Genomic DNA, 16,147 nt, shown 5'->3' on the forward strand with positions numbered 1-16,147 from the left:
AAAATTCAGAAGACACGTTTCTTGGGTCGGTCTTATAAACATTAACGTGTGGACCATCATGATGTTGTCTTCCCATTTTGTCCTAAATAATCAGTCCGTCTTCGTCAAAAAATCGTTGGGAGTATTTTTTCACCTACAGTCCAGGAAACTTCCAACGATCAAGATTCGCCTCTATATATTTATGGATAGGGAAATCATGCTGAGATACTTGTCTAAAAGGTTCATCCAAAAATAGATCAGATGGCCCTGCTGCAGAAAATCTATGCTGGGGTAGTAGGGGCAGAGTTAAGGGACCTTCCAGGTTTCAGATTCTATCCAACAGAAGAGGAGCTGCTGGACTTCTATTTGAAGAAAAGGGTTCAAGGCAGCTACCCAGTGAGCTTTGATAAGATCATACCTACGTTGGACCTGTATCAGTATGATCCGTGGAAGTTACCAGGTACAGTCAACTTTCTCGTTTTTCAGTGTTTTTAATTTTAAAAGGTCTCTCACAGTCTAATTGATGAATTCGTACTCTTGCAGGTTTGGATTATGATGTTGGGTTGACACAATGGTTCTTCTTTGTTCCAAGAAAGTGTCGGGAATTTCTGGTTATTCCAAACAAAATACAGTGGAAAAATCCTATGTTTCCACTGTTCAGAATTTTCTGATAAATTCCGAAACAACAAAAATATGAACAGAGAGTAATACTCTGTTTTCTGATAATTCAAAAACACAAGAACATAGCATAAAATAATACTCTACTTTGCCTCAGGATCAAAAACTGATCAAAATAATACTTTGTCTTTGACGCAGAAAAATACTCTGTTTTTAACTCAGAAAAACAGAAAAATTCGTTCTCTGGAAACGGTGTTGCAGCAACACAGTTTTTTCAGTTGCTGTTCGTAGTGTTGCAGCAACGCTGTTCGTGGTGTTGCAGCAACGTAAAATTTTTTCAGTTGCTGTTCGTGGTGTTGCAGCAACGGGGATTTTTGACGTCAAGTATTTTTCGACTTACCAGAATTTTTTTTGACAAAATAACTTTTGGTGAAACAGCAACGCACAGAAAGAAATTTCTATTTATGAAAATAAACCAACAGATAAAACTAAGTCTTCCTCACGTAGAGGGATCTTCACAAAATATTATGCTAAAGAGCATCTTCCTCTTGACAGAGGGATTACAACAGGAACGCTTCAGTTCCAGAAAACAACTATCTCAGAAAATTTCAGCACTGCTCTGCAATACAAAAAAAACTCTCTTGTTCTACACTGCTGTGTGTTACAAAAGGACTTTCAATCTATTTTCTCTTCTGTTTTCTACTTCTGTTTCTGTTTCTATTTATACTGCGGGAAAGGGACTTCACCGCCTTAACTTGCTGATAAAGTTTCTGCTGTTCATAATGAACAGATTTGATCTTTTGCTGTATTTTTGAGTCGGTGGTGATGAAATCTATGGCTAGTAAATGCTGCTACGGCTCGAGAACGATTCTTTTTCTGTTTCAGCAGTTCTGCTCATTAATATGGTTGTTGAAAAGTAACGGTTTGGCGCTGGATCTGATCTTCTTCTTTCTGGAAACACAAAGATAATTAAAGAGTGAAAATATGGTAATGGCAGTGACAAAAATATCGGGAGAAAATGTGGGGCGCTGGATCACGACAAATGAATAAAGTAGCTGTTGCTGTTCTGTTCACTGTAGTTGAAATTATAATTTCAACACTCCCCTTTAATTTCAACTGCTGGGTTATCAGTCATACCCAGAAGTTTCCTTAAAAACTCAAAACTTTTTTGATCCAATGGCTTTGTCAGAATATCTCCAACCTGTTCCTGAGTCCTGCAATGTTTTAAAATGATTTCTCCATTGTTCACCAATTCTCTGATGTAGTGAAACTTTGTGTCTATGTGTTTTGTTCTCTTGTGGAATACAGAGTTCTTGGATAATGCAATGGCTGAGCTATTGTCACAAAAAATAACTGTTGATGTTGCCTGCTCCTGGCAAAGACTTCTCAACATTCTCCTCATCCAAACCGCTTGACATGCTGCTGCTGTAGCTGCCACATACTCTGCTTCTGCTGTAGACAATGCTACAATTGGCTGTTTCTTGGAAGCCCATGAAATGGCTCCTGAACCTATGTGAAAAATGTAACCAGATGTGCTTTTCTGGTCATCTACACTTCCAGCCCAATCACTATCTGTGTATCCAACTAAATCTGAACATTCTGAAACAGTATAAAATATGCCATACCTTTTTGTACCTTTAACATACCTCAGAATTCTCTTTGCTGCCTGCCAATGTGTTTCTTTTGGCTTCTCCATGAATCTGGAAATTAAACTAACAGCATACATTATGTCTGGCCTAGTTGCAGTCAAATACATGAGGCTGCCAACTATGCTCTTTTACACACTAGGATCAAAATCTTTGCTGCTGTCCTCTTTGCTGAGTTTTAATCCCATCACTATGGGAGTGATTGCTGCCTTGCTGTCCTGCATGTTAAATCTGCTCAACACTTCATTTACATATTTTGCCTGTGAAATAAAAATTCCATTTTTATTTTGATCTACTTCTATTCCTAAGAAGTATCTCAGCAAACCCATGTCAGTCATCTCAAATTCTTCTTTCATGACTGATTTGAAATTTTCAATGAGGTAGTCATCATTACCTGTAAAAATCACATCATCAACATATAACACAACAATTAAAATTTTACAGTCTTTTTCTTTGATGTAAACAGTGGGTTCTCCCTCACACTTCTCAAATCCGTTCTCCAGTAGATAGGAATCTATCCTACTGTACCACGCTCTTGGTGCTTGCTTCAGCCCATAAAGAGCTTTCTTCAATCTGCAGACTTTGTGCTCTTGGCCTTTCTTCTCATAGCCTAGACGTTGCTCGATGTAAACCTCTTCCATTAATACTCCATTCAAGAATGTTGACTTCACGTCCATTTGGTAAACTTTCCATTTGTTTTGTGCTGCTATGGACAACACTGCTCTTACTGTTTCCATTCTTGCAACTGGTGCGAAAGTCTCCTCATAATCTCTCCCATATTGCTGCTTGTATCCCTTGACAACAAGTCTTGCCTTATGCCTTTCTATCTTGCCTTCAGCATTACCCTTGGTCTTGTAGACCCATTTAACTCCAATGACTTCTTTACCTTTTGGTAAATCAACTAAATCCCATGTCTTATTTCTTTCTATGGCATTTATTTCCTCATCCATAGCTTCTATCCATTTCTTATCTTTAATTGCATCTTCGAAATGAACAGGGTCATCAACATGACAATACAAGGCAAACAAAGAATTCATTCCTTCATCATAAATATCACATAAATTTCTGAATTTCTTACCTCTTTCATTCGGTGTACAAGTGCTTGTAGATGCACTTGAATTTCCTCCTTGTGGTGTGCTTGGAGAAGCACTCTCATTTCTCCTCAAGGGTGTCTTTTGCTGTTCTGTTGTTGGTGTTGCTGTTTGGGGATGTGTTTCAGCCAACTCCTCGTCATCATCATCATGAGACAAACAGTTTTTAACATTAACTGTTTTCTCTATGCTTCCATCCCAAGCTTCCTCTTCAATAAATTGAACATCTCTGCTCACAAAAAACTTCTTGGTGGATGGGATATATAACCTGTAAGCTTTGGATTCTTCACTGTATCCAATGAAAATACATTTCTCCCCTTTGCTGTCCAATTTCTTCCTTAGCTGATCTAGAATGTGTGCATAAGCCACACAACCAAAAACTTTCATGTGGGTGACTCCTTGCTTTCTCCTACTCCATGCTTCTTCTGGCACTTTGTTCATCACTGCTTTTGTAGGACATCTATTCAAAATATATACTGCACAGTGTACAACTTCAGCCCAATAATCATTTGGCAAATGCTTTGCCTTCAACATGCTTCTCGCCATATCCATGATTGTTCTGTTTTTTCTTTCAGCAACTCCATTTTGCTGCGGGGTGTACCTTGCTGTAAATTGCTTATGAATTCCATTTTCTCTGCAAAAATGTAAAAATTCTTTGGAGATATACTCACCTCCTCTGTCAGTTCTCAAAACCTTGATACGCAGCCCACATTGATTTTCTACAAGTGCTTTGAAATTTTGAAAATTTTCAAACACTTCACTCTTATTCTTCAGAAAATAAACCCAAGTCTTTCTGGTAAAGTCATCAATAAATGTTAGAAAATATTGGCTGCCTGCAAGTGATGGAGCTTGCATCGGTCCACATAAATCTGAGTGGACAATTTCTAAAGGTGATTTTGCCCTTATGCTTTTCCCAGTTGGAAAACTTTCTCTGTGTTGTTTTCTCAATATACAACCTTCACAAAGGCTGTATGGCTTTTCTATCAATGGTAATCCTCTTACCATTCCTTTTCTACTCAACAAATTAAGACCTCCAAAGTTGAGATGTCCAAATCTCAAATGCCACAACCAATTTTCATCCTTTGGTACGCTTTGGAGAGCCTCTTGTGTCACTGCTGCAATTTCTTCTTTATTTTTCAGATCTGCCTTTATTCTGAGAGGGAACATCCTGTTCCTTGTCATCTTCACTTCAGCAATACAACGTTTGTTGGGTAATCTGTCCATGATGGTGCATACATCATTCTCAAAGAAAACATTGTAACCTTTCTGAACAAGCTGTCCAATACTCAAGAGATTACACTTCATTCCAGGAACATAATAGACATCTGTTATGGTTTTCTTTCACCTTTCTTTGTAAATATTTTAACTTCTCCTTTTCCCATAACAGAAATTTTACTATCAGTCCCAAGTGTGACTTGTGACTGCACACTCTGATCTAAAGCAAAAAACAGGGCTATGTTTCCTGTCATATGGTTGCTGCAACCAGAATCTAGAAACCATATATCTTCACTGTTTGTTTCAGCCATATTACAAACTAACAACACATTATCTTGACTGATATTTTCTCTAGTGATATTTGCACTAGATCTATTACTCATATCATGCTGCTTCTTCTTACATTCATTTGCATAGTGCCCATATTTTTTACAATAATAACATTGGACATTGGATTTTTCATACCTTTGTCCTTGAGCATGATGTTGTCCACTTTGCTGGCTGCTACCATGGCCTTGGTTCTGATTTGGATTGCTGCCTCTTCCTTGAACATTTGCTGGACTGTTTCTTCCGCCTCTGTATTGGCTTCTGCCTCTTCCTCTCTTGTTTCCTCTGCCTTGACCTCTTCCTCTTCCAAATGACATCTGGGTCTTGAAGGCTTGCTCTAGAGATGAGTTTTCATTTCTACTCAACCTCTGCTCATGTGTTATCAGTGATGCATGAAGTTCATCAACTGAAAAATTTGAGAGATCCTTTGTCTCTTCTATGGTGGTGACAATCACATCAAACTTTGAGGGTAGGCACCTCAATAGTTTCTCTATAATCCTCTTTTCTTCAAGAGTTTCTCCATGAGACCTTATCTGTGTGACCAAACCAATTGCTTGTGTGAAGAATGAGTCAATATTGTCTGACTCCTTCATACGCAGGTTCTCAAAATCTTTCCTCAGCAACTGTAGTTTTGCTGTCTTCACTTTCTCCATGCCTTGATAGGCTGTCTTGAGAGTTTTCCATGCTTCTCTGGATGTATTGGCTGCTGCTATCCTCGGAAACACACTCTCATGCACTACTTGATATAAGAATACAAGAGCTTTTGAGTCCTTCTTCTTATTGCTCTTCAACAGCTCTTTCTCTGCCTGAGTTAATCCAATAAACTCTTCTTCATTTGCTGGCTCTTCAAATCCATATTCAACAAGTTCCCATAAATCATGTGAGACAAACACGGCTCTCATGGTTATTGCCCAGTAGTCATAATTTTTCCCATTGAACTGTGGGAGCTGGGTATTAAACATACCCACGCTGGTGCTGGCCATTCTTGCAATACTTGACTGTAAAAAAAATCACTTAATTGTCTTCAGCAGCTACACAAAAAACTAATATGAAAAATACCTTGACAGCGTTTTCGCTCTGCTGTATAATTTGCTGCAGCAACAAATCTTCTTTCAGCTTCTTTGATGTCTTCAAAGAGCCTGAACAAGCTCTGATACCATGTCGGGAATTTCTGGTTATTCCAAACAAAATACAGTGGAAAAATCCTCTGTTTCCACTGTTCAGAATTTTCTGATAAATTTCGAAACAACAAAAATATGAACAGAGAGTAATACTCTGTTTTCTGATAATTCAAAAACACAAGAACAGAGCATAAAATAATACTCTACTTTGCCTCAGGATCAAAAACTGATCAAAATAATACTTTGTCTTTGACGCAGAAAAATACTCTGTTTTTAACTCAGAAAAACAGAAAAATTCGTTCTCTAGAAACGGTGTTGCAGCAACACAGTTTTTTTCAGTTGTTGTTCGTAGTGTTGCAGCAACGTTGTTCGTGGTGTTGCAGCAACGTAAAATTTTTTCAGTTGCTGTTCGTGGTGTTGCAGCAACGGGGATTTTTGACGTCAAGTATTTTTCGACTTACGAGAAATTTTTTTGACAAAATAACTTTTGGTGAAACAGCAACGCACAGAAAGAAATTTCTATTTATGAAAATAAACCAACAGATAAAACTAAGTCTTCCTCACGTAGAGGGATCTTCACAAAATATTATGCTAAAGAGCATCTTCCTCTTGACAGAGGGATTACAACAGGAACGCTTCAGTTCCAGAAAACAACTATCTCAGAAAATTTCAGCACTGCTGTGCAATACAAAAAAAACTCTCTTGTTCTACACTGCTGTGTGTTACAAAAGGACTTTCAATCTATTTTCTCTTCTGTTTTCTACTTCTGTTTCTGTTTCTATTTATACTGCGGGAAAGGGACTTCACCGCCTTAACTTGCTGATAAAGTTTCTGCTGTTCATAATGAACAGATTTGATCTTTTGCTGTATTTTTGAGTCGGTGGTGATGAAATCTATGGCTAGTAAATGTTGCTACGGCTCGAGAACGGTTCTTTTTCTGTTTCAGCGGTTTTGCTCATTAATATGGTTGTTGAAAAGTAACGGTTTGGCGCTGGATCTGATCTTCTTCTTTCTGGAAACACAAAAATAATTAAAGAGTGAAAAGATGGTAATGGCGGTGACATAAAAGATCGGGAGAAAATGTGGGGCGCCGGATCACGACAAATGAATAAAGTAGCTGCTGCTGTTCTGTTCACTGCAGTTGAAATTATAATTTCAACAGAAAGCAGGAGAAGGCGTGCCCACGGAATAATATACTGACGGCGTCAGGTTTCTGGAAGGCCACCGGTTCAGACAGAGCAGTCCGCAACAAGCTGCTTCACTGCGTCGGTCTGAAGAAAACACTTGTGTTTTACAAAGGAAAAGGCCCTCGTGGAGAGAAGACCGACTGGATCATGAATGAATACGGTTTGTTAGATTTCAGCTCGTCGACCCCCAGGGTAGGTTTGTTAATGTTTTCCGCTCAGCTGCCTTTATGTTTGCCAGATCTATAAGCACTAAGAGCACAGTGAAAAAATGAAAGTTACCTATTTGCACCGACCAATACTATTTAAGAGCCTTTGATAAATTCTACGCCATTGATTTGTTTAGAACCAAGGTGCTCTACAGCCACGGTGGGAGAGTGCCTGGTTTCTCTCACTGTAGAGATACTGATGGAATTAAATGGATTGGCATGTGCAGAAGAAAATGGATATGGTGTTATGTCGGATATACAGAAAGGCTGCTTCTCGTAAGTCGATTGAAGAACGAGCAAAGAGTGATCACCTTGAGAAAGAACAACAGGTTCATTCACTTGGTGATGAATATCTAGAGAAGTTTCATTCAAACACCCTTAATGGCAGCTGCCAATTATCAAATCCAATGACAGAGACCACAATTTCCTCATTACCTCATAAGAATGAGGACGGAATGTGTTCTTTTTCTATAAGTACAACGAACAATGAATCTAATCTATTTGACTGCCTGGAACCGTTCATGTTTTATGAAGATACAACGGTATTGAGGACCCCAAAAGCTCGTAAGCGGCCACCACAGTTAGAGTTGCCTAAGTTGCCGATGGACTGCTTGTTTACCCAACGTATAGCTACTCCAATTGCTCTTCTCTCTACCCCATCTCCGTTTCAGATTCCATTAGTTTAAATAGAAATTGATACTTCCCTTCCAGTACGTGTTCTCAACGAATTCAAATTTGCTATTTTCTCATTTAAGCAGTATGTAAGTGACACCAGTGACGTGATTTCTCTGCAAATCAGATGGTTCATTTCTTAAAGGTTTATCTAAGGAAATATTATGATGACAGTCTACATAGCATGTAATCTACAGTCAAAATTCAGAATTGAAAAATAAATAGCCGGAGTGGATGTCATTGCAAAGGTGTCTACTTGAATAGCAGGATTGGATGCCTTTCCAAATATCTCTACTTGACCAATAGGATTGTTAAGAGTATATAGAGTAATTGTTCTAGTGAAGTTTGCATAGACATATATAAAATTTCCAGTCTTTGACCGTTTTAAATTAGAGTAATTGTTCGTGGCCTTTTTAAATTACTATGTACTTCTTTTATATATTTCACCATGATATTTCCCTATTAAAACGAATCACTACATTTCTACAATATTTGTTAAGCTAGCCCCTCGTCGCTTTATGTTCAGAGTAAAACCGCTTTCAGTTTCCCAGTACTGGATTGATTGTCTGACTTCTAAGCTGAACGGACGCTGATTTGATCGGGAGTTCGATTAGGGTTAGTAGCCGTCTCCACCCTCAGCATGAAGCATCAATTGCGGTCCTCAAACAGAGCCATGAAGCATGCTGCCAGTCCTCAATAAACTGCAAACCTAAAGAGAACCATAAAGACTTCCAGCCTGCAATAAGTTGCAGGCCTGAAGAATGCCCGAACGAATGTGATAGTGACTGCAGAATCCCTGATCAATGTAGGTAACAGAACATCGGAGTTTACGGAAACTACAAATGCTGAATATTTCTCAATCAAAGAGACTCTCTGCTTTGGTTAGTTAGTTTCAATATTATTAGGAATTTAGATATGTTTTTTAGTTAAATTAAACCAGAGGGGCTGCGTGGTAGCTAGTCCCTGCCCTATGCCGAAGGAATTTATAGCTGGCATAGATGTTCATGCTGCTTGCTCTGTTGCTTCTATTGGGTAGTAAACAGGCGATTCGCTCTCCTGGCAGGGTTTAATTGTTGAAACTAAGCACAATGGGGTTAAAGTGAAAGGTCGGGCGCTGAAACAAGTAAAATGGATTTCAGTTTATTGTGTGATGTGCACCCCTCTCGGCAGATGTTTCCAGTAGTCTATGGGACTGCCCCTCCCAGCTATCGCGTTTAGACTAGCCCTCCTCGGTTCCTATCCTGCCCAAGCAAGCGTCGAACCAGGAGAACCTACCTGCTTCTCTGTTGCTATACCTCACGACGAATGGCAAACTCTGAATATCCGGACCATTGTGACTCAACTACCAGTTAGCAACCATGACTTGAATGGGGGCAATCCAAACAAATTCCTTCACCAAAATGCTTCCAAGAGATAAATACGTACATAAAATTTGCAAATGTTCTTTCACAGAAATGCTGCCTAAGAGATAAATATGTACAGAGATGCTGCCAAGAGATAAATATGTACATAAACTTTGCAAATATTCCTTCACAGAGATGCTGCCAAGAGATAAATATGTACATAAATTTTCCAAATGTGTGTTTAACCCACATTCATCAAAATAGACAAAAATTATAATTTAACTACTAAGATTTTAGATATAGGAGATTATGTTAAAAACCAAATATCACAACTAAACAAGCACCGATATGGCCCAAATTGTTAAGTAGCATTGCATATCAAATAGAGAAATTTGTGCAAAGTTCACGCCACTTCTTGAATCCAGCCACATCACGCAAGGTCAGAGACTCCAAGACGCCACTTCTTGAATCCAGCCACATCACGCACTTCTTGAATCCAGCCACATCACGCAAGGTCAGAGAGTCCAAGACGCCACTTCTTGAATCCAGCCACATCACGCAAGGTCAGAGACTCCAAGACGCCACTTCTTGAATCCAGCCACATCACGCAAGGCTAGAGACTCCAAGTCACAAATGGGGGTCCCACCATTCTGTGCTAGTATCAAAGCAAGAAGGAAGTACATCAAGAAGCGTAGCGGCACCCACGCCAAGTCACAAATGGGGGTCCCACCGTTCTGTGCTAGTATCAAAGCAAGAAGGAAGTACATCGAGAAGCGTAGCGACACCCACGCCAAGTCACAAATGGGGGTCCCACTGTTTTGTGTTAGTATCAAAGCAAGAAGGAAGTACATCGAGAAGCATAGCGGCACCCACGCCAAGTCACAAATGGGGATCCCACCATTCTGTGCTAGTGTCATAACAAGAAGGAAGTACGTCGAGAAGCGTAGCGACACCCACATGATTGTTTTGTCATGAAAAACACAACCGCGTATCTTTCACGCTGAACACCAACTTGCATGCATACCAAATGCCTTATTACAATAAATGCCAACCTACCTTATTCCGTTAAATGCCAATCGCAAAAAACCTACCTAATGGGGCAATCCCTTACCTCTCTTGAATATGCTTTCATATCTAGTAGCTCTTGGAAGCTCATGTGGCAATCGAAATTTGGTTTTATGAGTGTGTGTCCTTTCTGGTTTTGATTTCTTCTTTTTGCTTATTGAGCGCTCCTAATTACCCCAGGAATGATCATCGCCGAAGAAAAAAGCTATCACACAGATGTATTCTCATGAATTGGCTTGAGCTTATGATGTTGGTGGCCTTTGAAGCACTAGGATGTGATGGCAATCCTCAAGTGATTTATAAGGTGCCTAAGATGCTGCTAGAGATGCTGCAACCTGTGAATGGATGTGAGCCATTTTCTGCACAAATGAGGAGGGCCTATGTTGTTCACGTTGCTGGTGTGGCGAAGCAGGAGGCAGCAAGCGGCAAGCTAAGGCGATTCAAGCAGCCAACATGTTTATTGAACTAGGCAACAAGTAACGAATGAGGCAAGTAACCAACTCAAAGCCAGCATCAGGGACCCCATCCCAGTAGGGTGGTTAGAAGGTGAGGTGATTCTATGTGCGCTACCAGTTTCATGTTCCCTTCATAAACAACTGTATACATAGACATAAGGACATTGACAGTAATACAACCCCGAGCTGGTTGGTGAATCAACAGTGAAAAGGGGGAGGAGGAGTAGTGGTCTCTGTGAGTTTACCACCCTCCGATTGAAGCTTATGAATCTCCTGCCTCCCTCCACAAAAGACAACTCCTGCCTCCATCAGTGTGCAGACTGACCTACACAGGGACATTTTAGCCATCAGCACCTACCCATAGGCTAGCTGTCACAAGCATCCCTAAGGGCGTCAGGTTACCACCAGCGCTTCTGTAGCTACATCAAATAGGCTAGCCTTACACGTTACATAAATAATATTGCTACAGCAAATAAAAAGGTATGTACATTACATAAGTAATATTGCTACAACAAATAAATAGGTATGTAGGCAGGGTGATACTCATCTACCCTGGTCATTCTATACGAGAATATGGTAGGAAGATCGCTACTACTAGTAGTTCAGTTGAAGCGTTTTCTTCAAGTCATTTCCATTCTGTGGGTGGAACATGAACCCGATGAATAGCTGAACAACTTACCCGACTCCTGCCGACAGGATTCAAGAGCAGATTGACCAGAGGGCCTAGTGAACGGCAAGCAAAACCGAAGAGGCAAATTCTGCATTGAAAATACAGGACAGAGCAACCCCATTGCAAATACAGGACAGAGCAATCCCATTGTAGCGAACACCATCTCACATGCACAACGCCATCTGTCTCTGTTCTACGCCATCACATGCACAATGCTATCTATCCTTGTTATACGCCATCTGTCTCTGTTCTGGTTCTATAGTCATGTTCTCAGATTATAAAATAACATTTAATATTTATGAAATAATGCTAGCAATAGTTTCCCGATAGAAAATGTCAACGAAATACATGGAATATCCTATGAAGAATAGGAAAAATATCATGGGTATAGCCTCTTCCCCTTTGGAAGAGGCCAAATAAGATGGTAAAAGGATATGCGCTGAAAAACATGGTTTATAAGTCATCCTGACTAATAACAAACAGGTGTTTTAATGGTTTAACATCGCCAATTGATTACTATAGTGCCATACCATTGCCAGATAACAAAGACTAATAATTGTATTTAGATTTTGAATCTCACAATTTACATTTACCCATTACTACACTACTACACTGCAAACTAAGGCTGACAAAAAACAAAAATTATGTTGCAAAGTATGTCCTATACTATATTGGGATGTTTAGTCGACTAAATCGGCCAAAAGCGGCATGAGATACCATCGGAGTTTGTGTATATCATACATTTGGTAACGTCCATTTACAATATGAGGAAATCCTATGGAAAACTTTAGAATAGTGACTACTTACGTGTTTGAAATCATTAGGTTTTAAGTTTTACACAATTGGCAAATAGTATTCAAGAGTACAATTCCCTATAAGAGTTGGGGTCTTATATGCTGGTCCAGAGATTAAAGCTATGAGACTTCTTAGAGTTGAACCAATTTCAAAATCCGTAAAGAACTGTTATAGCTTTCGAGACTAGGAAAGTTCAATACAAGTTTTGTTCGAAATTTATGTGGAGGTTTTTATTATATCAAAACCCACTTCTAAAGTATTACCATTCCAAAGTAAAGTATTACCATTCCAAACTATCACAATTATGTTTTTCTAAGTGGTTTTTTTGGTGGGCTTTAAAGTGCTTGTTAATTTATGGGATTGATTCCCAATAAAGTGATTATGGCAATTATTTCAACATTTCCTCAAATGCAACTAATTGTTATTTTTTAGTTCTTTTTGGGTGGATTTTAGAGTGGTGATTAATTTATGTGATTGATTCCCAATAAAGTCATTATGGCAATTATTTCAAAATTCCCTCTAATTCAACTAATTGTTAATTTTTTTAGTGGTTTTTGGATGGATTTTAGAGTGATGGTTAATTCAAGTGATTGATTCCCAATAAAGTGATTATGGAAATTATTCAACATCTCCCTCAAATGCAACTAGGAAATCAAACCCTCAGATGCAGATAAGAAATCAAACTTCAGTCAAGACTCATGATACCATGTTCAAGGTTTCCATTACAACTATAATGCTTTACTAAACTTCCAAATCCTAAACATTATCATGAGTGAGTAATTAATCTTATGTTCCCAAAATAGTGATTAATCTACAAAACTAATTCTCAATAATATTAGTGTAATAATTACTCCAACAATTTCAAAATCAAATAAATAAATAAATCAAATAAGTATACTTTTATTATATAAATTAATTCTCAAATCAAATAAATCAATCAATCAAATAAGTATACTTTTATTATATAAATCAATTCTCAATAACATTAGTGTAACCATTATTCCAACAATTTCAAAATCAAATTATTAAATAAATCAAATACGTGTACTCTTATTGTATAAGTGATATTGAAATACTGGTCTGAAATAAATTAAAAACTAATTTTGAAACTTCTTAATGTCTTTTTCTTTATTTCCAAAGGAATAATGTCTTTGCTCTTTGTACCCACGAAAATAAGTTTAACTTACTGGGTTTCAAAGTAACATGGCTCAGGTACCTAAAGTCGAAAATAAAACATTTATCACTCAAATTATTTTACATATCCCATATTATATAAGTACATGACATCTTTGTAATCACGTGACGTCGGTGAGATTTCACAACCTCACAATAGATATATAAAGCAGCCCGGTCAATAATACCAATCTGATTAATATAATGTTATGTAATACTTTTGAAGGGAATAATTAGATCTATATTTTCGGATTTGCCTTCACCTGAACATAGGTCAACAATATCGGAGCCGGTGGATTGAAATTGTAGGTTTGAAGACCACTAATTCCAAATTATACAAACTATTGATCTGATTAATACACTTTGAACTCCCTTTGCTTAATAGGAAAAGGCGAGCTCGTTGACCCCATTATCGTAAGCTTTTTTCGAAATACCCTCCAATGATGGCAGCTAACTGGAAAGTTATCCAAGGATTCCGTGTTAGAACAGTCGGTGTACTTTACCCTTACCTTTGCAGATGCGTTTATGGTTACAAATGTTGAAAGTATGAATCTAAAGATTTCAGATGTCATAAAATGAACGGATCTTATCGCTTCATATTGCTAGCATTGCTGTGCAAGGGAAAGATTTACGACGTGGATCAAAAGTGTTTATGGAAGCGTTATTTATGAAATTCTGTGTATTTATTGCAGGTTGCTACAAATGTATTTTATTTTAAATTTGAATATGATTGAATGTTTAATTTGAATGTAATTGAATGTTTTGGGTTACGGGATGTTTTAAATTTGTTTATATATTTAAAAATATATTTTAAGTAATAATTAAAAAAATTTAATTTATTTATATATTTAAAATTATATTTTAATAATTAAAAATAGTATAAGTTTAGGTTTGGAGTATGTTTCAAAATTGTTTTTATTTAGGTAAATAATTAACCTTTTCAAAGGCAAGGAACAAGTTAACAACCCGAAACATATATATTAACCACCCAAAACATATAAATATCTAACATACATTAACAACCCAAAACATATAAATATCTAACAGTAAGAGAATTTTCCCTTTACAAACCACTCAAAAGAAAACCCAAAACCCATAAATATCTGGCAGACCACCCACAAGTATTCCAGTGACATGGATTTCTATTTTATAATATTATATGTCAATCAAATTTAATAAATAATATTCAGAAACAACATATTTTAATAAATAATGTTAAAATATAACAAATTAAAATTATTATGTTAAGTTCTCAATTTTCAGTTAGAAAACCAAAAATATATATATAATATAATTTTCTTACATATCAAAATTAAATCAACAATTATATGACCATATTTAAAAAAAATACACTTCCCTTATAAACATAAGTTTTAAACTGCTCAAATGCTGAATAATTCTCAATCAAGGAGACTGATAAAAGCTTCAGGTAGAGTGAAAGCTTTCAAAATCTTTTCTCTCTGTTTTGATTAGAGCAGGTCAGAGAATTTCATTATTGTTAAGAATTTAGATATGTTTTCTAGTTAAATAGTTGGATTTAAATTTTGCATCTCACAATTTATATTACCAAATGAGATTTTCATACATCAACAAATTATCATATAAGGATAATGCTAGCAGGGCTGGAACTCTTCTGGTTTTTATGAATATCACTGGACTTTTAGAAAAAAAATTATTTCCTCCGCTGGGGATTCTCGGTCCGTGAATGATTCTCTGTAATTGGACTTTGCAATTAACAAGTGATGGAAATTTCACTGTACATATATTGTAAGATACAACCTACAAGACAAAAGTACAGAAAAGTGGCCTTTAACTTGAAATTGAATACAACTGGATTGAACAGTCGGAGTCCTCCGTCCGTTACCCTGAAACGTTAGGAATCGCATTCTCCCTGACCTGTGTGCTGTCGGCCCTTTCGTTGAGACTAATGCCGCCCTCATGTACTTGAGACGTGAAATTCCAATGAATGAAGAAAGCGTGTCATAAGTAATGTTTAACATAAAAGGCTTCGGAAGAGTCGGGTAAACTGCCGGCCCCGTGCATGTAATGGAGAATAAAAAGTCTACGAAAGCGCGTTACAAGGAAAGAATGATAAGAAAAACTGGTCTAGATAAATCCGGGTTAGATGGTTGTATAATTGAGGGTAATTGTGATGAGGTAGTGGTGGTTTCTTTTCATATTATATTTGTTTCACATTTCACGTTTGTTTTATCGTATGTTTTTTAATGTTCAGTATGGATAGTTGTAAGAGGTAGGTTAAAAGTTATATTATAGTGGACCTTTCTAATATTATATTTATTTCATATTTTTATGTTTACTTTATGGTATGTCGTAATATTATTTAATGTATAAGGAAAGTATGAGAATATATAATTATTTTTTTAGAATGGACAAATTTAAAAGACTAGATTAATAATATGTGTTCTTAAGTTATATATGAAGAATAATAGTAAGTATGCGGTTTTTTAATATGTTAAATTTTTGTTCGCTGATGATTTTATGTTGTTATTGTGTTTATTTTTGGGTTTCCTTTTTCATGGCTGTGTTTTTGATGTAAAAGTTAACGCTGTACGGTAGGTCAGTA

At 37.2% G+C, this 16,147-nt stretch overlaps 1 protein-coding gene across 1 annotated transcript; it reads left to right on the forward strand.

Moving 5' to 3' along the window:
• The first annotated feature begins 240 nt into the window (after positions 1-240).
• On the forward strand, positions 241-8,076 carry LOC149217887 (NAC domain-containing protein 22-like). Its single transcript, XM_089390398.1, has 4 exons — positions 241-439; positions 523-574; positions 7,160-7,376; positions 7,621-8,076. Exons 1-4 carry the CDS (start codon positions 241-243, stop codon positions 8,074-8,076), a joined length of 924 nt encoding a protein of 307 aa, XP_089246524.1.
• The last annotated feature ends 8,071 nt before the right edge of the window (positions 8,077-16,147 follow it).

This window comes from Pinus tabuliformis, chromosome 1_1 (assembly GCF_031772625.1).
Source record: "Pinus tabuliformis cultivar Carrire ecotype Pingquan chromosome 1_1, CPIR1, whole genome shotgun sequence".
Lineage (NCBI taxonomy): Eukaryota > Viridiplantae > Streptophyta > Pinopsida > Pinales > Pinaceae > Pinus > Pinus tabuliformis.

Excerpts from the sequence above, each read along its gene's own strand:
- LOC149217887 (XM_089390398.1), top strand. The coding sequence starts at position 241 with ATGGCCCTGCTGCAGAAAATCTATGCTGGGGTAGTAGGGGCAGAGTTA. Across the intron at positions 440-522 it reads TGATCCGTGGAAGTTACCAG|GTTTGGATTATGATGTTGGG; the intron begins GTACAGTCAACT and ends GTACTCTTGCAG. Across the intron at positions 7,377-7,620 it reads TCAGCTCGTCGACCCCCAGG|AAAATGGATATGGTGTTATG; the intron begins GTAGGTTTGTTA and ends CATGTGCAGAAG.